The sequence below is a fragment of the Canis lupus genome, chromosome 17 (genome assembly GCF_011100685.1).
Source record: "Canis lupus familiaris isolate Mischka breed German Shepherd chromosome 17, alternate assembly UU_Cfam_GSD_1.0, whole genome shotgun sequence".
In the NCBI taxonomy this organism is placed as follows: Eukaryota; Metazoa; Chordata; class Mammalia; order Carnivora; family Canidae; genus Canis; species Canis lupus.
The window spans coordinates 1,990,977-2,012,300 of NC_049238.1; the positions used below are offsets into that span (position 1 = coordinate 1,990,977).

At 48.3% G+C, this 21,324-nt stretch overlaps 2 protein-coding genes across 6 annotated transcripts in view; one reads left to right on the forward strand and one right to left on the reverse strand.

Annotated features, from left to right (window-relative positions):
• EIPR1 (EARP complex and GARP complex interacting protein 1) overlaps window positions 1-830 on the reverse strand; it is a 120,397-nt gene extending 119,567 nt beyond the window's left edge. The window contains exon 1 of the mRNA XM_038560678.1: window positions 658-830. Within this exon, the coding sequence (XP_038416606.1) occupies window positions 658-699 (42 nt within the window). The 5' untranslated portion in view covers window positions 700-830. The remainder of the gene's footprint in view (window positions 1-657) is intronic.
• TRAPPC12 (trafficking protein particle complex 12) overlaps window positions 1-21,324 on the forward strand; it is an 83,645-nt gene that overhangs the window by 359 nt on the left and 61,962 nt on the right. Inside the window, exons 1-3 of one of the 5 annotated variants that reach the window (XM_038560674.1) lie at window positions 2,980-3,150; window positions 10,578-11,783; window positions 20,248-20,364. In XM_038560674.1, the coding sequence (XP_038416602.1) occupies window positions 10,584-11,783; window positions 20,248-20,364 (1,317 nt within the window). In that variant the 5' untranslated portion in view covers window positions 2,980-3,150; window positions 10,578-10,583. Of the gene's footprint in view, window positions 1-2,979; window positions 3,151-3,629; window positions 4,093-4,146; window positions 4,320-10,577; window positions 11,784-20,247; window positions 20,365-21,324 lie in introns of those variants that run through there. The other 4 variants (XM_038560675.1, XM_038560676.1, XM_038560673.1 and 1 more) reach the window with 4 other exon arrangements.

The following is a 21,324-nucleotide window of genomic DNA, read 5'->3' on the forward strand; positions in this document are numbered from 1 at the left end:
GCAGGGGAGGGGGGGAGGAGGGGGAGGAGGGGAGTGAGGGGCAAGGCCCCAGAGAGGAGGGGCGGGGGCGGGGGGGGGGGGGCGTGGAGGAGGGGCAGAGGGGAGGTGGAGGAGGGGAGAAGGGGACAGGGGAGGGGAGAAGGGGATCTGTGAGGGGGGCCAGGGAGCCAGGGGCCAAGGCCCAGGAGAGGAGGGGCAGAGGGGGGTGCAGGAGGGGAGGAGGGGACAGGGGAGGGGGGAGGGGGGACGAGGGGATGGGGGGCGCCGAGGCACGGGAGAGGAGGGGCAGATGGGAAGGGAGAGGAGGGAGGAGGGAGGAGGGGGTGGGGGTGGAGGCCGCGGGAGAGGAGGAGCGGGGGGGGGGGGGGCGGAGGAGGGGAGGAGGGGACGGGGGAGGGGGGGCCGAGGCCCGGGAGAGGAGGAGAGGGGAGAGAGGAGGGGAGAGGGGAGGGGGGAGGGGGAGCGGAGGCCGCGGGGGCAGAGCTGCGGCGGGGGGGGGGCGCCCCCAGCGGGGGGGACGTGGGCACCGGCGCCCACCGCCCCGCACCCGCCCGGGGCCCACCCGGCGCCCAGCTCGGTGCCGCCCCGCGCCCGGCCCGCGCCCGCCTCGGTGCCCGCCCCGCCCCACGCAGGCCCGCGGGCCCGCCGGGGACGCACCTGGAACTCCAGCCCGTAGATGACCGGCGCGTCGTCCTCCATGCCGCGGCCGCCCCGCGCGCCAGGCCTGTCGGTCCGGCGGGCGCGCCCCTAGCTCAGCGCCCATTCATTCCCCCGCGCCCCCCGCGCCGACCGGGAGCCTTTCGGGCCCAGCGCGGCTCCCGTCGGCCTCACTTCCTGTTTTCCTGCTGCGTCATCGGGACGCTCCTCCGCGGCGGCCAATGACAGCGGCGCCCGGCGCGTGCGCATGCCCACTTGACTGCATCCGGGGCCTCCACCTTGCGGGCCGCGGGTGGAGCGCGGGCGGGGAGGGGCGGAGCGGGGGTCGGGGATGGAGGGCGGCGGCGGGGCGCTGGGGAGCCGGGCGGCCGGTGGGCGGGCGGGCGTCCGTCCTCCGCCGCGCTCCCCGGGGCCAGCGGTTTGCTGGCCGTGGTGCTCGGCGGCGCCAGGCGGACCGCGGTCCCGGCGCCGCCCTGGAGCTGTCCGCCCGGACCCCGAGCCGAGCGTAGCGCGCGCACTTGAGAAATGCCAGGCCGCAGACCTCACCTGAGGGCACCGACGTGAAGGCTGGGGAGCGGGGTGCGCGCCCGAGCTCCGCGCGGATCCCCGAGGCCGGGCCGAAGCTCGCGCGGGCGGCAGGCAGCCAGCACCCAGGGGGCGGAGCGGGGGCTGGGAAGACCCGGGGCGCCCGGGCCCTCGGGGCGGCCGTGGGGGACCCGCGTACACCGCTCTCCCGAGCTGCCTTCCCGGGCGGTGTCCCGACACGCGGAGTCCCAGGACGCCGCAGCACAGCGCGCTTCGCCAGGCCGAGCCCCGCTGCTTTCCAAGACCACCCCCCTCACCGACTGTGCGGCCCTGGAACTTTCCCTTCAGCCCCTGATCCATCTTCACGACGAATGGCCCGGGTCCGAACGACGTACATGCAAAAGATGCCCAACGTCGCTGATCATCAGGAAGAAGCCGATCAAAACCACAGTGAGCTGTCACCTCGCACCTGTCAGGATTGCTAGTCTCGAAAGTCAAAAAGACAGCAAGCGTTGGCAGGAAACGGAGGAATTGAAGCCTTATACGCTGTGGATGGGAACGCAAACTGGTGCAGCCACCGTGGACAGCAGTGTGCAGGATCCTCGAAAAGTTAAAAAATGGAACTACCGTGTGGTCTAGCAATCCCTCGTCCGGGAGTCAAAGGAAGCAAAGTCACCGTGTCAAAGAAACGTCTGCACACTCATGTCCATTGCAGCTTTATTCACAGTAACACGGAGGCAACCTAGGTGTCCATAGATCCAGGAGCGGATGGACAGTGTGGCACAAGTGGGTGCCCCCTCCACACACACATACACAGAATGGAATATTATTTAGCCTTAAAAAAAAGGAAATCCTGCCATTGGAGACAATATGGATGAATCTGCAGGACATTCTGTTAAGTGAAATAAGCCAAACACAGAAAGACAAATACTGCATGAGTATACATACATACAAAATACAGAAAACAAACAAAACAAATATGTTTGGACTCATTGTAGGAGCACTGGTGCTTACCAGAGGCTGGGGGTGCAGGGATAGGAGAGAGAGTGATCAAAGCATACAACTTTTCAATTATAAGGTGAATACGTTATGCAGACCTGATGTACAGAACGATGACTACGTTTAATAATAAGATATCCTATCCTTGAAATTCTAGAGAGTATGTCTCAAGTGTTTTCATCACATACCCACAAAAAAGATAACTGACTGGGACCGTGGTTATGGAATTTGCTCCATTGTGGTATTCATTTCACAATGTATACCTGGGTCAAAACATTCTATTGTAAACCTCGAATATATAGTGTATATGTCAAAAAGAAAAAAATGTAATCACTGCTGAAAAGAAGACAGAAATGGGTTTTCCCTGCTGTGTCCTAGTGCCCTGCCAGTCACAGCTAAGCTTCAGCAGATACCTGTTGGGAGAATACAGTGAATACAGTGAAATCAAGGGAGCAGAGGCACGGCTGGAGCATCCGATTCACTGCCTCCAATTGCCTGAGGTCAAGTTGTGGCGCTAGGAGAATGCAGTCTTCCTCCTCCTGGATTAAATCTACCCACATATGATAGGTACTATTACTGCCATCTTTATGGTTAGTGTTGTTACACAAGTCGTACAGGTGCACAGAAGGAAAAGTAGAGAATACCGATAGGCATAAACGTTCCAAGTAGTATTTTTGGGTGCTTTGGCTACCACCTGCCCCTAGGAGGCCACCTAGCCCCGCCCATCGCCCCGCCCCATGCCCCTAGGGGCGCAGGCCCCGCCCACCACCGCTCGAACCGGAAGCGCGCTGGGCGGCCGGCTCGCACTGGGCATGCGCGGAAGCCGTCCGCACGTCCGGCGCGCGCAGGCGCCCAAGCCCCAGGCAGCGCCGGGTCCAGTTTTCCCTTCCGGTTTCCATCCACCTTCTCCGCGGAGTCCTGTTCCCGCTGCAGGTGACCCGCTCCCCAACCCCCGGGGGCAGGGGGCAGGTGAGACTCAGGGCCTGGAATGGGGGGGGCTGGTCGTCCGTAAGCGCAGCCCCGCCGCCCTGACCCCCGCCCCTCCCGGGGGACGCTCCTCCCTGGGTCCCCGCCTGGGTCGGGGCTCGTCCCTGGGTCCCCCCCGGGGTGGGGGCTCGTCCCTGGGGCTGTGCCGCGGGGAGGGAGGGTCCCCCCGTGTGTGCAGCCTGAGCTCCTGGGGGCTCGTCCCTGGGTCCCCTCTGAGGGTAGGAGGGCTCGTCCCCTGGAGTCTCCCCGCGGGTGCTGCCCCCTGACATCTCCGGGGAGCCCTCGTGCCCGTGGGGCCGCAGCACTCAGTGAGCGGCTGCCCCTGGATTGCTGTCCTGTCGCCAGATGTGACCTGCCCGGCCCAGCCCTGGGTTGGGACAGTGAGTGCTGCTGTTGGTGTGGAAGTGGATGTTGCCTGTCACCCCCCGTCCTGACCCTTCCAGAGCAGTAGGGTGTGTACTTGTGAAGCCTGAAAACACTTACTTTAAAAGAAGAGAGAGGCTGAGACGCGTGTGTGCCTCTCGCTTGACCACAAACGTTCAGCCCAGTGGCACTGGACTAGCTTCCACCCTCCGTGGCTGCCGGAAGATGCCGTGTCCTTGTATGCGAGTACTCTCCTCCTGGCTTCTTTCCATGAATTCGGGACAGTGCAGAGTGACCCCTGAGCCCAGCCCACCGTGTGGGGCGGGAGCGGGAGAGCGGAGTGCCGGGAGGGACATTTAGTGAAGGCAGGGTCTTCACTGTGTCCTCACGTCCTGAGATGTCCCACGGGATCCTCCCGAGTCCAAGGCAGCGAGTCACCTCTGTGCTTCCTTATTAAAGTCATCGTTCCTGTACTGTACAAGTAGCTCCGTGGGGTTTGGACGTGCCCTGTGCAGTGGTTCCTGTTGAATATGACCCCAGTTTACAGACTGGGAAAGCAAGGTGAAGAGATTAAGTCATTTTTCAAAGGTCACTTATAGCAGTGAAGCCAAGACACAAGCAGTAATTCACAGCTTGCGTTCAGTCCTCTAGTCTAACTCACCTCCGCTGCTCTGGACCATGATCCGTCCTAGCAGCCTTCCAAGGAGACAAAAGGCAGAAACCTGCCGGCATCAAATACTGACAGCATGCCTTTGGCCCCATCATTTGGTTTTCTCTGCATAATGGAGGTAATAGTGGTACTTTATAAGTTGGTCCTGAGGATTAAGTAAAATAATTAGTGTCAAGTGCTTGATCTGTAGTGGGTGTTCTTTACATGGGGGCTTTTGTAAGTATATGCTAGTTAGATTTCCACAACATGGCATATGTTTTCATGGAAATAGGGTTTACATTATTGCAATCTGGTAAAAGATTTATAATTCCAGCCTCACGTCCAGAAAGGGAACCTGAACGACTGTAGTTTGAATTGTTCTTAGTGAATTGTTCTTAATGAAATTCCAGTTCTCAAATAATCACCTAAAGTCAGTACTTAAGAACAGTCGTAAGGTGGGACACCTGGGTGGCTCAGTCGGTTAAGCATCTGACTCTTGATTTCAGCTCAGGTCATGATATCAGAGTTGTAGGATTGAGCCCCGGTAGGGCTCCATACTGGGCATGCAGCCTGCTTGAGATTCTCTCTCTTCCTCTCCTTCTGCTCCCCCAACCCTGCTCATTTGTATTTTTGCTCTCTCTCTCTCTCTCTCTCTCTTTGTGTGTGTGTCTCAAAAACAAAAACAAGGGGCACCTGGATGGCTCAGTGGTTTAACATCTGCCTTCGGCTCAGGGTGTGTCTGGGGTCCAGGGATCAAGTCCCACATCAGACTCCCCACAGGGAGCCTGCTTCTCCCTCTGCCTGTGTCTCTGCCTCTCTCTGTGTCTCTCATGTCATGAATAAATAGATAAAATCTTTTTAAAAATAATCATAAAGTATTAAGGACATCATGCAAAGCCCACTCACCTGAACATAATGTCCACTCTCTCTGCTAGCATTTTGATGCTAACATAAGCTAAAAATTATGTCTATGATTTAATAAAATGATTAAGCTGATAATTGAAATAATGATTTATATTTCACAGGAATCAAAAACAAATACATGTGCTTTTCCCTTTTTTAATGTGAAATATAAAGACCACATGTAGCATTCATGGAAGACGTAACGATCAAATGCAAACCTTACCCAGTCTGCCCACCAGCAGAAGAAATGGACAGTTGCCAATGGCTTGTTCATGTGTCCCTCCCTAATCAAACCTTCTCTTGCCACCACCTCCAGCCCTCTCCCCAAATGAATTGCGTATTATCATCACCTTGCTTTTGCACTTGTATTCCTACAACAGTATATTTAATTTACAAGGTTTTGAACCTTATGCAGAAAATCATGCTGCTTATTTTTCTACTCATTCTTTGTTGCAAAATTAGATTTGTGAGGTTCAAACACTGATGTGTTAAATATAGCACGGTTGATTTGTTTTACACTTGATGCTCCATTTTTAATATACTATTTATTGTGTCTATGGGCCCATAGACACAATATGGGCTTGTTTCCGGGTTTGTTTGTTTGTTGTTTTTTTTTTTAAATCTTTGGGAGAGGACAGGTATTTTATTTAAAGTTGCTGTTTATAAGCATTCACGGTTCTAGCTTATGGTACCATGTGAGGAGTTCCTCTGTGATACATAGGTCATAGAACTGTTTATTGTCTTAACCAGTACTCTTGAGAGCTCAAAGAGGTACTTAATTTTACAGTAACCGTGGGTGTGCAATGGAAGTGTCCTAGAAAAATTAAAATGTATGGCTTGAGTCACAGGAAACATGCTTGTGGAATGTGTGTCCCTCTCAGCCTGTTCAGATCTTTGGCCTATTTTTCTGTTGCGTCATTTATTATCCTGTTGAGTTACAGGAATGTTTTATGTATTCTTGATATTAAGAAATCTGACAGTACCAAGTGTAGGTGAATGTGTTGAGCAAGAATACTTTCGCACTGCTACTACGTATGTAAATTGGTACAAATACTTAGGAAGGCAATTTGACGTTTTCTAGTAAAGATGAAGAGATGGATTCTCTATGACCCAACATACACACAATGTTTGATAACGTGCTAAACAAATTTACACGTGTACACCAGGAGACATGTACAAGAATATTCTCGATGGCACCATTTGTACTATCAGAAACCTAAAAATACCTCAGGAGTCCATCAGTGGTAGAGGGAAAATTAAGCCAAAAACTGAAAAATCTAAGTAATGTGTTAAGGAAGTAAATATGTGGAAAATTAAAGAAAAACAAGAGTATGACAAATTTCAGGATAGTACCCCAAAGGGGGTGGGAAGTAAATATTAGAGTGTCTCGGTCACTTGTTATAAATACTGTTTTGTATCCACTCAAAATTTGTTAAAAGCTTTTTATAGAAATTGCACCTTTAGAAGAGAAGGGGAAGACTACAAGAAAAGAACCTTCTAAGGTCTCCTGCTGAGAAAAGAAAATGTATACGTGAACTCTTCCTTTCTGTCCAGGATCTCTCCATCCTCCCAGCACCGTATTTCTTTTTGCCTCGTGTACGTGTGTTAACTACCTGGCTTTATCTGTGTGTCACTCCCTGGAACACGGGAGTACCGAGTTACCCTGGGACCTAAGATGCTGAAACATGCCCTGAGTAATGGCTCCTGGTTTGCAAGCCATTTCAACACACCCCTTTGGCCGTGGTTTTTAATAAATATGTAGCTTATATTCAGAAATTGAGATCAGGGCACCTGCTGAGCTCAGTCGGTTGAGCGTCTGCCTTCGGCTCAGGTCATGATCTCAGGGTCCTGGGATCGAGCACCACATCCCGCTCTGCACTCAGCAGGGAGCGTGCTTCTCCCTCTCCCTCTGCCCCACCCCAGTTGCCTGTTTTCTCTCTCTCTCTTGAATAAATAAATATATTTTTTAAAAGAAATTATGATTAATAATATAATTTTTACTCTGGAGTGGACAGGATCTTTGTAAACTTTATCACTAGGAAACATTGATTTTTCTAATTCAGTTTGGATTAGAAACAAAGTTTCTGAAGAAAATCAAAACATTGTTACAAACAAGCATTGATGTGAAAGAATGTTGATTTTTGCTTCCCTTTCTTCCTTTCAGAAGATTGTTACTTTAGAAACATTTTAGGTAAATTGGTAAACAATTGGCTGTGTCAGAGTTTTATCCTTTGCCTAGTTGCTCTGCAGAAAAGTTACATTTCTACTCTTGATAAAGTTCTCTCAGAACTCCCTAGGAAATGTCATTTCTAAAAATCTGCCTATTTCATAGACTTTTTTTAAAAAAAAATCAGTTTCAATTTGTTTCTTTAATTACTGCTGAAGCAGTTGTTTCTTGCTATAAGTATCCAATCCACATAATGAGTGGATCTTGCATAGTGATTCGCTTTCTCTTATTCCAGTGTCTTGTGGGAAGTAGCTCAGCGTTGTCTGTGGACAGTCTTTCCTACGATATCCCCATTTTTGTCTGTCTCTGTAGCTAATACACATAAGTTAACTTTGGCAGTTATTTCTGTTTAAGAGTAGAACTTTCTCCACCTTTCCCTGTATGTAAAGAAAACACTCTGATTTAGCCAGTTCTGATATTCTTTACCTTTTCCTGTAATTGTATCAGACCTTTTCTTATATCCTACATTATTCTACAATTAACCATTAGTGTAGCATTGGAATTTCTGGAATTACAATCTGAACTGTGTTTTTTGTTTTGTTTTTTTGTTTTGTTTTGTTTTTCTTCTGAGAGGGGCTCAGAACCAGCAGTTGACCCAGCTGTGGTGACTGACATCTCCCAGGTACCAGGCACTGTGCTAGGGGCTGGGATAGTTCAGTCCTCATGAGGGTTAGTCAGGAAGGACCAAACTCCATTCCTGGAAGTGTCATTTACCACCAGTAAGGTTTTTTTTAAGATTTTATTTATTAAAGAGAGAAAGCATGAGTGAGGGAAGGAGCAGAGGGAGAAGTAGACTCCCCACTAAGCAGGGAGCCCAATGCAGAAATTGGTCCCAGGACCCTGAGATAATGACCTGAGCCAAAGGCAGACACATCACCAACTGAGCCACCCAGGCACCCCTACTAGTGATTTTATTCTTTTAAATATTTTAGTTTTTAGTAATCTCTGCACACAACATGGGGCTCAAGCCCACAACCCCAAGATCAAGAGTCATATGCTCTATGGACTGAGCCAGCCAGATGCCGCACTACCAATGATTTTGGATGAATTCCATCACTGCTCTGATTCTCAGTGTCCCCTTCTGTATATTAGGGCACTGATGGCATCTCGTTCAGCTACCATAGAGGTGAAATGAAGTCGTGCTTGTTCTTATGGCTTTCCTGCCCAACCTCTGTTTGCTATACAGAGAGGACCCAGGGGAAATCCCTACATGTGATGCCACATCCATTTTTTGATGTTCCCTAAGCAGCCTTCAATCCGCCTTGCTGTGAGACATTACCAGAAGGAGCTTTTGTTCCTTCTTCATTTCAGGTTTGACTCATTTATAGCTAATCAAATGAATATATAACAAATGAAAAATTAGTAACTGACTCTGCTGGACAAGAAACTCCTCTACTTTATCTACATTAAAGTCATCTTGTTTTTAGATTTCAGGATGACTAGGCTATAAAAAGGAAGGACAGCTAATTTGGAATACTGTGAAAGCGTTGACAAAAATACTCTCATCTAGAGACCAGTTAAGATAGTTTTTAAAGGTCAAGAAGGCATTTTTTTTCCCCAGAAAAACCCTCATCCTAATTGGACTTTGTTCATTGTTAAGAATAGAACTATACAGTAGGTTTTGCTCAAAAAGTTCTTCAAGTAAAGGAGCACCTTTTCTTTAGAGTTCAAACTCCTTGTTTCATTCTGTGGCCTCTACCATCCAGCGTGCACCTAGCGATTCAGCTTTAACCAGCCCTGGTTTCCCTGCTTACTAGCAGCACAGCTTTGAGCAAGCTACATGACCTCCCTGAGCATCAGCTTCCTCGTCTGCAAGATGAAGGAAATGATAGCAGTTGTATCACAGGGTTGTTCTGAGGACCAAGTAGGAACATATATGTAAGACCCTTACCATAGTGCCGAGGACAATGCATCGTAATAATTGATCTGGTTTGCTGTCATTAGCAGGGGTGAGCATGCCCCCCCCCCCGCCCGCCGTGAGTGGGCCTTTGTCAGTGTACAGTTTTTCTTTCTCTTCCATTCAGATAGATGGTGTCCCAGGGAGGATTAGGAGATTATTACAGGTTGGAGTGTCTTGGGGAGGCCTCATGGAAGAGAGGGTCTATAAGTGAGTCAAAAAGAACAAGTAGGGTTTAAAAGGCTGGAGACCTCAGCCCTGTTAGGATGGCTAGGATCAGCCAGGAAATAAGTGTCATCAAGAATGTGGAGAAATTAAAACCCTTGTGGACTGTTGCAGGGAATGTAAAATGGTGCAATGACTGTTTTCCATAAAACAGTTTTTTGGTCACTCAAAGCATTAAAAATAGAAGTGTTTGATTCAGCAATCCTACTTCTGGGTACATACCCAGAAGAATTAAAAGTAAGAACTCAGACATTTGTACACATGTGTTCACAGCAGCAGTCAGAGTAGCCAAAGGGTGGAAGCAACACAAGTGTTCATCAGTGGATGAATGTGTAAACAAAATGTTGTATGTATCTACAACGGAATATTATTCAGCCTTAAAAAAGAAGGAAATTCTGACAGGCTGTAACATCAGTGAACTTTGAAGGCAATATGCTAAATGAAGTAAGCCAGCCACAAAAGGGCAAATACCATAGTGTCCCACTCTTGTGAAGTACCTAAAGTAGTCACATTCATGGAGTTATAAAGTAGAAGGCAGTCATCGGCTGGCGGTGGGGACAGGGGTGCTGGGAAGTCATCGTTTATGGATACGGTGTTTCAGTTTTGCAAGATGGGAAGCGTTCTGAGGATGGGTGGTGGATGGTTGCACAACGATATGAATGCACTGGATGCAGCTTAATTGTAAACTCAGAAATGATTAAGATGGTTCTGTTACGTGTCTTTTACCATGATCAACCGATCAGTGGGTACCTGGAGAAATGGAGTCTTTTGAAATTTGAAGTTTTTGAATATATAACTGGAAAACATTTTTTAATAGACTTCATTTTTTGGAGCAGCTGTCAGTTCACTGCAAAATTGCACAGAAGGTTCAGAGATCTCCCGCATATCTTTGACTCTTCCGCCAAGCAGGACATCTGTTACCATCACTAAACTTGCATTGACATGTCATTATCATACAAAGTCCACAGTCCACATTCGGGTTCGCTCTGGGTGTTGTGTGTTCCGTGAGTTTGGGCAAATGTATAATGATGTGTATCCACCATTTGCTTCTTAAATTTAAGAAACGGTTTTAACAGGAAGGTTAAATCAGCTCAACAGTAAGATAGAAAACTGATGGGATTGGTTCATATCTGTCTTTGCTGCAGGGGACCATGGAGAACGCTAATGGCACCGAGCAGAGCGGGACTGAGGACTCGCATCCAGCCCAGGAGCAAGCTGGGAGCACCACTCTGCAGGAAGAACCGGAGCAGCTGCTTTATCATGAGGAAACCATTGACCTCGGTGGAGACGAGTTCGGGTCTGAAGAGAATGAAACTATATCGGAAGATTCTAACAACTTTGTGGATAAGCTTAATGAGCACATGATGGAGAGCGTCCTCATCTCTGACTCCCCTAACAATAGCGAAGACGACACAGGTGACCTCGGCTGCTTGCAGGATGTAGTGGAGCCTGCAGAAGGCAACTCAGGTCCCAGACTGGAAAGCCTTGTGGATGAAGGAGCAGTGGACACCCTGAGCAACAACAGTGCGAGTGACGGGGAGGGGGTGTCTAAAGACATCTCTGACACGACCCCCGACTCTGAGCACAAAGAAGTCAAAAGTGTGCCCGCCTTGGGAGAGGAGGGTGCAGAGGACCTGGGCCCAAGGGATGAGAGCAGCCACCCAGAGGGACCAGGGGGCGCACCCCCTGCGAGGCAGTCCCCTCCCGCCGAGGAGCCCGTCCCAGTGTGCACTATTTTCAGCCACTCGCTTCCTGCCCGCTCCCAGCCACCTCTGCTCCTGCGGGACGGCTTCGAGTCCCAGATGGTGAAGTCCCCGAGCTTCAGTGGTGCCAGTGACACGGTGGCCAAAACCCCTCCCCAGGCAGTCCAGCCAAGCCCCAGCCTAAGTAAATTTTTTGGCGATCCGACCAACACTAATTCGTTGGCCTCAGACTTTTTCGATTCATTCACAACTTCTACTTTCATCTCCGTCAGTAACCCCAATGCCGGTTCTTCAGTTCCAGAAAAACTGTCTTCACTCTCGACCCCGGTGGGTGAGAGATCCCCAAGTGTTGCCGAGCCTTCTCACTCCCCGGGGATCGAAAAATCAGAATCCAGTATTTGCACAGCTTCCCTAGAAATTCCTCAGTCTCCAAAACCGTTTTCACAGATCCAGGCTGTGTTTGCAGGGAGCGAGGACCCCTTTGCCACAGCCCTGAGCATGAGCGAGATGGACCGCAGAAGCGATGCCTGGCTCCCTGGGGAGGGGACCAGGGACGTCCTGATTTCATTAGCAACCCAGCAGTACAGCACGGTGTTTGTAGACAAGGAGAGCCTCACCATGCCAGGCCTCAAGTTTGACAACATCCAGGTAGGTGCAGGACATCTGTAGAGGGGCGCTTGCGGCAGGATGCCTCAGGGGCCTCTTCGAGTTCCTCTCCGTCTCTTTCTCTTTTCCCTCACTCCCACCCCCCTCCCTCATATGTATGTCACATAAATACCTTTCAAGGACTGAAAATTTCTCATTTTGAACTCTGTGTTACGTCACTGGTTAATTTGGAACTCTGTTGATTTCCCTGATGTGATGATTTAAGGCACTAATCAGTCTTAGAAGTAACTGTCAGCCAGGTAGATAGTTACATCATACTTCTTTGATGTAGCTGCGAGCTTCTCATGGTTAGGTTGTTTGTGACATTTAACCTTCAACAAAAGATTACCTTTTTTTTTAAATCTGGGGAGTGTATTTGTTTAGCATATTATATCCCCAATGTAGAAAGAGTTTTTATAGACTCATTAAGAAAAATATGGATGGCCCCACAAAGTAACGAATCACAGAAATATTTCAGTGTTCTGTATAATAAATAACATAGAAAAGTTTAGTCTCGCAATCAGAGATGGTACGATTATCTCCATTTTCCATTATCTAATTAGGCATTTCATTCATGATTATTTCTCGCTTGCTAAAGCTTGGGAAAATAGCCTGCCTCAGGCAGCCCTGATGGAACCATAAATCAGTACAAACTTTTTTAAGTAAAATTTTTAAATCAACATCCAAATGTGCATATTATTTGATCCAGAAATCCCAGTCTTAGGAATTTTTTTTTTTAAGAGTTTATTTATTTATTCATGAGAATACACAGAGAGGAGAGAGAGAGAGGCAGAGACACAGGCAGAGGGAGAAGCAGGCTCCATGCAGGGAGCCCAAAGCAGGACTCGATCCAGGGTTTCCAGGATCACGCCTGGGGCTAAAGGCAACACTAAACCACTGAGCCACCCGGGCTGCCCAGGAATTTTTTTTATAAGGAAATAATGTCACTGGTATACAAATACCCAGCTTTTGGGATGCCTGTCAGAGTGTGGTTTATTATTGCAAAGCATCTAAAATAACCCAAAAGCCCATTGTCAGGAGGCTGTTTGAATACATTTGACTCCTCTTTAGGATGAAATATTTACATAGATATTAGCAATAATGATACAACGGCACCTGGGTGGCTCAGTCAGTTAAGTGTCTGCCTTTGGCTACAATCGGGATCTCAGGGTCCTGGGATTGAGCCTGGCATTGGCATCGGGCACCCTGCTCAGGGAGGAGTCTGTTTCTCCTCCTCCCTCTACCCCTCCTCTTCCTCCTCCCCTGCTCATGCACTGTCTTGCATGTGCACTCTCTCTTTCTCTCAAATAAATAAAATCTTTTTAAAAATAATAATAAATCTTTAAAAATAATGATAGAGCAGAATTTTTAATGAGGTTCATACTGTTAAATTTGAAAAACTGGATACGAGATGGCATCTGGCACACAGTACAGTAAGAACGTATATAAGTATGTGTAACACGTACCTATAAAATGAGTTCGTCCGATGTCGGCCACAGGTAGGATCATTAGTTGTCACACGGCTCAGTGTGTGTGCGTGGGCCCGCTCCAGCCCGGCTGCTGGCCTTGGGGCCTGCGCACGTCTGCCCTCCTGGAACTGTCTCCAGCAGCCCTCTCTGGTAAGCACATGGCCGGCCCTGCACACATGTGGCTGGTCAGGAAGCCCAGGGCGTGGGATGCATGGTGTGGCATTGGTGGACTTGTGAACCCTGGGAGAAGGGCCACGCCAGAGATGTGCAGCCGTTAGCTCTCTTCTAGGGATCTAGAAATTGGACCCTGTAGGCTTTGGATGGCAGTCTTGACCGAGTATTGAGGTACCAAACGCACATTTACTGTGCGGGTACTGTTCACCAGGCATTGTGCGGAGCTTACTTCTCCATTCTCTTAAGAGGAATGTACTGAACATAAGCTTACTTTTGCAGGATCTTGTTAAAGAATTCCAGTTATAGACTCTGAGTTTGGGGGATACTTGGACGTGCAGGATTTGATCTGTATACTCACAGATTCCTCCCCCACCATTCCCAGGCCCTGTCTGGATCCACTATACCTGGGGTGGGGGCGTTTGCTCTTCTGCTTCAGGTTTCTTCCCTCCTCCTCCCCCTTCCCCTTGTGGGGGACTTTGTGCTCTGCTGCTAAGTTCCTGGAACCTCAGTGGGACTGGCCTTTTGGCCCTTCCTTTCCAAACTATCTGTTGTTTGCAGTTTGCTTCTCCTACTGATTGTAATTCAGGGGAAAATTGAAGGTTTCCATGGAAATGACTTCACCTAGGGGTTCTGGGGTACATTGGGAAACATGTAGAGGTGCTTCGCTCCAATTGCCAAGAGGTCTGGGGTGAGCACATGGATGAGGCCAAGAATGCTAAATAGCCTGCAGGCTGGTTATTGTCGGACCAGAAAAATCGTGCTGGCCCAAATGGCAGTCATTCTTGGATCAGGAAACACAAGCCCTGGAGGTCGGGACCGGTTTCCCCTGGAGTGAATCAAATACAGAGCCCCTGTCATAGGTCCTCCCTTGCTGCCAAGCTTACCTCCACAGTTCCACGTGTCTACCCGTGAGGAAGTCAGGACCCTACACCAGTCAGCAAGGGTTACGGAGCTTCTGCCATCTGGGCACGGCGTGGAGAGGCCACCAGGACCTGAGGAGAGCACGGGGAGCCCTCCAGAGCCAGGGCAGAGTGCAAGGAGCCCTCCAGGGCCAGAGCAGAGTGCAGGGAGCCCTCCAGGGCCAGGACAGAGTGCAGGGAGCCCTCCAGGACCAGGGCTGAGTATGGGGAGCCCTCCAGGGCCAGGGCAGAGTGCAGGGAGCCCTCCAGGGCCAGGGCTGAGTACTGGGAGCCCTCCAGAGCCAGGACAAAGTGCAGGGAGCCCTCCAGGGTCAAGGGTAGAGTTCAGGGAGCCGTCCAGGGCACAGCGTTCCTTCTTTTCTTTTCCTTTTCTGTCCTTGGAGATGTTTTCCATACCTCCTGCAGTTCCCAGTAATTGTTTTTGGGAACCTCATGGCAAATTGAAATTTGAACGGAGAATAGTTCCCAGAATACCTCTGGCTCTCCCACACCTGTGTCTCTTCCTTAGTATATTATCCTTCAAAGACCCTTTCATTCCCAAGACAGAAAAGAAAATATATGGTTAACCTTGAACGGACATGCTGTGTTTGTTTGCCCGAAGATATAAGGTTGGTTTCTCAATTAACTTTCTGTGCACACCAAGTGTTTAAAACCATCTTGGATTTGCCTTTTAATAAGCTCCTCCTTTGCCGCTGTTATTACTGCAGAATTGTTCATAATCAGCTTTCTAAAACACTTACATTTGATTTTTTTTTCCAAATTGCCTAATTAAAAATTACCTTCCTGAGGGATAAAACTTGAAAAGATTTTAATTTGTTTCTTTATGAGATGACATCTGTGGCAGTCGAAGCTAAGGTAGAAGCCTAAAGGTGAACGTGTAACACCTCTGTACTCGAGTGGCATCAGAAGGAGGACACAGCGTTTGCAGCTTATTACAGCTGCACATGATCTCTGTTCTCAAAAAAGTAAATGGAAAGTTTGTGGGGAAATGGTAGTTTAGAAATTCTCAGAATGGAAGTAGACAAACATTTGTATGATGCTTGTTCACTTAAGAGAGAGAAGAAAAAGGCAATAAATAAAATAGAAGCAGCAGAATTTCAGTGGTAAAGGTAACTGGGCGGTGAAGGGGAAGGAGATGCCCATGGCGGGCATCAGAATACTCCAGCCTGTGCTGTGGGACTAGAAACTGGCGCATGGACGTGGAGACTGGATCCTCCCACCTCCCTTTCTCATTCTCTTCCCCACTTCTTGCCTTCTCCTTCCCGCAATTTGGATCTCACAGGAATCTCCTCAGGGAAACCCAAACAATCCATGTGACCATTTTCCTGGGCCATTGCAGGTCCTGTGTCAGGAACCTCCAGGAAGCCAAAGGCCTACCTGTTCCTGCAGGGCTACCAGCTACAGATTTTCTCAGTTTTAATTAGTCTGCAAAAAGCATTTATTTCATCTTCACTTTTAAAGGTTATTTTTTTCTGGATATGCAATATGTTTACAGTGTAAAATTCAAGGTTTGTTTTTTTTCCATTCATCGTGTTAAAAATGCCCTTCCATCATGTTTTGGATGTGAAGTTTATAAAAATCTTTATTTTTGCTTTTCTGTGCCCATTGTACATGTTTTCCGCTGGTTTCTTTTAAGATTCCCAACTCTGTCTCCTCACCTCAGCAAGCTTGCCACGCTCTGCTTGGGACTCTTCACACTGTGCTCCAAATGTGCCTTTGAGTTCAAGAGTTCAAGTCCTCTGTCCCCTTATCTCAGACCCCAGCCCTCTTCTGTGTCTGAACACAATCGCTTCATCCCTTTTCTCACACTAGGACAGTCCAGTCTCAGTCACTCTGTAACAGACAGAAGCAGAAGTCACCGCCGCTACTTTTGTTCACCACCCTTGCAAAGGGTTCCTGAGCTCCTTTTGCTGAACTGAATTAAACCATGGGAGTGAGCCAGGGAAGTCGGGGGGAGGCCAGCCCAGGCCATTTTGTGGCGGCCTCACACTGTTTTTTCCCTGTTGAAGCATTCTCTCAAATTCTGATTTGTTTGGGCCTCACAAGAAAAGAGGGTTAGATTTGGTTTTGTTTTTACAGCTTCATGGAAATATAATTCACATGCCATACAGTTCACACATTCAACCTACAATTCACTGGTTTTTAGCATTTTGACAGAATTGTGTAACCATCACCATAGTCAAATCTTAGAATGTTTTTATCTCCCCAAAAGAAGCCCCAACCCCTTCAGACTCACTTCCCATCTCCCCCTCCCACAGCTCCAGGCAAGCACTAATCTCTGTCTGTGGAGTCTCCTATTCTAGGCATTAACTGCAAATGCAGTCATGCAACGTGTGGTCTTGCATGTCTGGCCTCTGTTACTTAGGATAAAGTTCTCAGGAGTCATCCATTTCGTAGCATGCATCAGTACATCGCTACTTGTTATTGTCAAATAATACTCCTGTTTATGACTTTCACATTTTACTTACCATTTATCCCTTGATGGACATTTGATTTATTTCTACTTTTTGGCTGTTGTGAATGATGCTGCTTATGAATATTCACGAACAAGTTTTTGAGTGGTCAAGTTTCCACTTCTCTTGGGTACATACCTCAGAGTGGAACTCCTGGGTTACATAGCAACTCTGGGGGTCACTTTTTCTTACAAAGATTAATTTATTTAAGAGAGAGAGCATGTGTGCACATGTGCAGGAGCAGGGGAGGGGCTGAGGGAGAGAATCTCAGGCAGACTCCCCGATGAGCGCAGAGCCTGATGCAAGGCTCCATCCCAGGACCCTGAGATCATGACCTGAGCCAAAACCAAGAGTCGGACACTTAACCGACTGAATCACCCAGGCGCCCCTGGGGTTCACATTTTAAGGACTGTCCAGACTATCTTCCAAATGGCACCATTTTACATTCCACCAGACGGGGGTTTTGCTTTGTTTTTGTTTATTTGATGTGTTTGTTCGGGTGGTTTTGCTTACCCTGGGAGAGAGCAAACACTGGAGCTTCTCCGTAGGAGCCGTGGCAGAGAGCAGAAAGCGCCTTGTGTGCTGGGTCAGGCGCAGGGGCTGCCGTCTCTTCAGCACCACTGCCCCACAACCATTGTGTCTTCCGGTTTCCCAGACAGTAAAGCTTATATGCTATGAATCAGCTGCTCTGGTTTCCGTTTTGTCTTTGTCCATTAAAATCAAGAAGGGACTGCGGAACTGTCCCCACACTGCAGGGGGGTGGCAGCCCACAGCCATCTGTGAGCTGAGATCAGCCACTTGCTCTTGCATAAACACGTCTGACGGGTGAGAGGCAGACATCCTCCCCATTGCCTGCCCGAGTCCTGGCTCATTCCCCTGCCATCTCCCCACATTTCCTGCTCTGGCTTTGGATGCGCTGGTCCCTCACCTAAGAGTTTGCTGATTTGAAGGGCCCAAGGGTTCCAGGTGGGTGCCATCCCAGGTGCAGCAGCATACCTCTCAGAAAAATGCTGTCATGGGGGGGGATGTTTGATCTCCTCTCTCCAGTGGCCATCAGAGGATGGGCAGGTAGGTGCCATGGCCCCTGTGCCGTAATCACCTCCAGCTTAGTGACACATTTTATCACATCCCTGGGCTTTCATAGGTGAGATGTTTCTTAGTCATGCACACGCTCATGTATCAGGAACTTCCATGCTAACGAAATTGTTAACCAACAGAGAATTTTAAGGGCAAAAGATTTTTGCAGAGTCGTCTAATTAACAGAATGTTGCAAGGATGGAGAAGTTAAATTGGTCCTCCCTCTGCTGCATCGAGATGTGATTTTGCCCTTTCCCTGTTCGCAGCTCCTCCCACTCAGATAAAGCCCTTTGTCTGGTAGGAGTTGCATTCCTGCAAAGCTTTATGGAGCCATATGGCTGAGCTCTTTTTATTCTGCCCTTTAATTGTCCCCCCTAGACCAGTTAGCCCTTCTGTGGCTCCAGCATTTGAAGCACTTCACCTCACTCTGAAAGCAAAAACATCATAAAGCTGCTGTTTCTCAGTTTTCGCTGCCCTGTAAGTGAGAGGTGTGGCTCAACCTCTTAGCCAGAACCAGACTGGTGACCTGGAACCCCCCCCTGCCAAGGCCACTGCTCCCCCTTTATCAGTGGAAGGGAAGCCGCAGCCCCCCACAGTACCTTTCAGCCTCTCCTGCATGCACCGTCCACCTGGTGGTGCTTTTTAAGTGTCCCCACTCTGGACGATAACAAAAGATTAGCTTTGCCTATGTGTATGCCAAGGGTAGGAAACAATAGGAAGGGACCTGGGGTGTTGTGAAATGTGCAGGGAACACACCCACACTTATTTTCTGTCTGTCCTCTCTGGCTGTGTATGTGTTCAGTGGCCCCTGCAGGATTAGCACTCACTGGCCTGCAGCTGAAAGCAGACCCTTTGCTCACGGGGATGGAGAGGTTTTTCATTCACCAGCACCGCCCACCCCCCCCCCCACCCCCCCAGGTTGGATTTCTCCCTGGCCATTGCAGCCATCGGTAATCCAGCCTCTCCTGGCACCTTGCCCTCTGCCCTCACCCTTCCATCATCCCTTTATGTTCTGTTCCACTTTTTTTTTTTTTATCTAGGCATAATTAACACATCATATACCAATTTCAAGTGTGTAGTTGAATACATTGCAAAATAGTCACCACGTAGTTAACATCCCTCACCTTACATAGTTACAGAATTACTTTTCTCCTGACAATAACTTTTAGGATATACTCTTTTAGCAAGTTCCAGATATGCACCTCAGTATTATTATGGTTGCACTGCTGTACATTAATCCCCAGGACTGATTTACTTGATAAGTGAAAGGTTGCATCTTTTGACCACCTTTCCCGTTTGGGCCACCACCACTTCCCACCCCTGCCTCTGGCTGCCACCAGTGTATTCTCTGCGCCTGTGAGCTTGTTTGGCTTTTTGGGTTTTGCTTTTTTAAGATTCCATCTAGAAGTGAGATCCTACAGGATTTGTCTTTGTCTGGCTTACTTCATTTAGCATAACGCCCTCAGGATCCATCCACATTGAAACCAATGACCAGATTTCATTCTTTTCTCTCTCTCTTTTTTTTATTATTTGTTTATTTATTCCTTCTTTTCTCATGGCTGAATAATATAGCACTGTGTGTGTAGGCTAGTCCTCCTTTATCCGTTCACCCGTGCATGGACACTTAGCCGGTCTCCACGTCCTGACTGTGAACACGGGGGTGCAGACATCTTTTCAAGTAAATGTTGTTATTCCCTTGCATTAAGTTCTCAGAGGTAGAAGTGCAAGATCGTAGGGTGGCTCTGTGCTGACCCTCTGCGAACCTTCATCCGGTCCCACCACAGCTGCCCCATCCTTGTTCTTGGCAGCCATGCGGGGGCCTCCTCATCCACAGCCTCTCCAGCGGCCTTCCCTTCTGCACTGTGGGGCCTGCCCTGCTGTCTCTATGGCCCCGACTGCAGACTGCAGGGCATCTAACCTGGGGAGTCAGACTGTGGAGCAGGAGGCCCGTGTGTACCCACAGCCTGGCCGAGGACCTGCGGGGGTGGACAGTGCTTCTCTCCCCACCGCAGCACCCCCCCGCCCCGACCATGGGCAGGAGTAGCATACTGGTGGCCTCAGAGCCAGGGGCCACCCAGAGCTCCCCACCCCACCCCATCCCCTCCCCAGCTTGCTGTGTCTCTCATATAAGCCTGGTCCAAGTGGTGGTAATCCACCCCTTCTCTGAAAGAAGAAAGAGCAATTCTAAAATACACATTTTATTAAAGGTTGTGATGTTGGAGCATCTGGGCAATTGAAGTTTTACTATACTGTAACCACATTTTAACCTCCGTATACCAATGGAGAAAAAAATTTCATTTAGTTACAGGTTCTGGTTTGCTGAGTTTAATTAACATTTTATTGTCTTGACGTATTTTTCTTACATTCCTTCAAGGGGGATGCAGTTAAAGACCTGATGCTTCGCTTCCTGGGTGAGAGAGCCGCGGCAAAGAGACAGGTCTTAAATGCCGAGTCCGTAGAGCAGACTTTTGTTGGGTTGAAACAGCTCATCGTAAGTAATGAAGTGTTTGATTTCAATATTGTTTTTTTTTATAAGTGCTGCCTTTTTTCATAGTATTTTCCTTACAGTTAATTACTTTGAATGTATTTTCTAAAGCCCTTGCATGTAAATAAAATTTTGTTGAATTAGATACCAATGCTGTGCAGCAGAAAAGCATATTAGCATACTTTGAATTTAAGGTCAATTAGTTTAAAACCCATTATTTTATTTTATTTTTGTTTATTTTTTAAAGATTTTATTTATTTATTCATGAGAGACACAGAGAGAGAGGCAGAGACACAGGCAGAGGGAGAAGCAGGCTCCCTGAAGGGAGCTCGATGTGAGACTCGATCCTGAAACTCCGGGATCACATCCTGAGCTGAAGGCAGACATTTAACCACTGAGCCACCCAGATGTCCCAAAAATCCATTATTTTAAATGATCAAGTTTCTTGAAGCAGAATATACTTTGATTAAAGATGCTCCATCAAATGCAATAACTAAAGATAAGTAATTTTTTATGTTGGTTTTTTTTTTTTTTAATACTCTGTTTTCTCCACTTGGTATAAAAGGTTTATTATTGAGTGGGTGGGTACACCAAAAATGCATACAGAAGTCTTTGTTCTGCACTTCTACATTCAAGAGTAAATGTGACTATCTAGGTAGAGATGCATTCTCAAATACTGATAGGAAAATATTAAAAGGCATAAAATATTAATAGGAAACTCTGAACTGCAGGCATGTTAACACGAATGGGTAGATGTTTCTGGTGGTCTTTGAACCCCTGGAAACTGTACACCCCCACAATTGCATTTTCCTTGGTACCTTTTTTTTTTTTTTTTAAAGATTGTATTTATTTATTCATAAGAAACACAGAGAGGAGAGAGAGAGAGAGAGAGGCAGAGACACAGAGGGAGAAGCAGGCTCCACGCAGGGAGCCCAACTCAGGACTCGATCCCAGGTCCCCAGGATC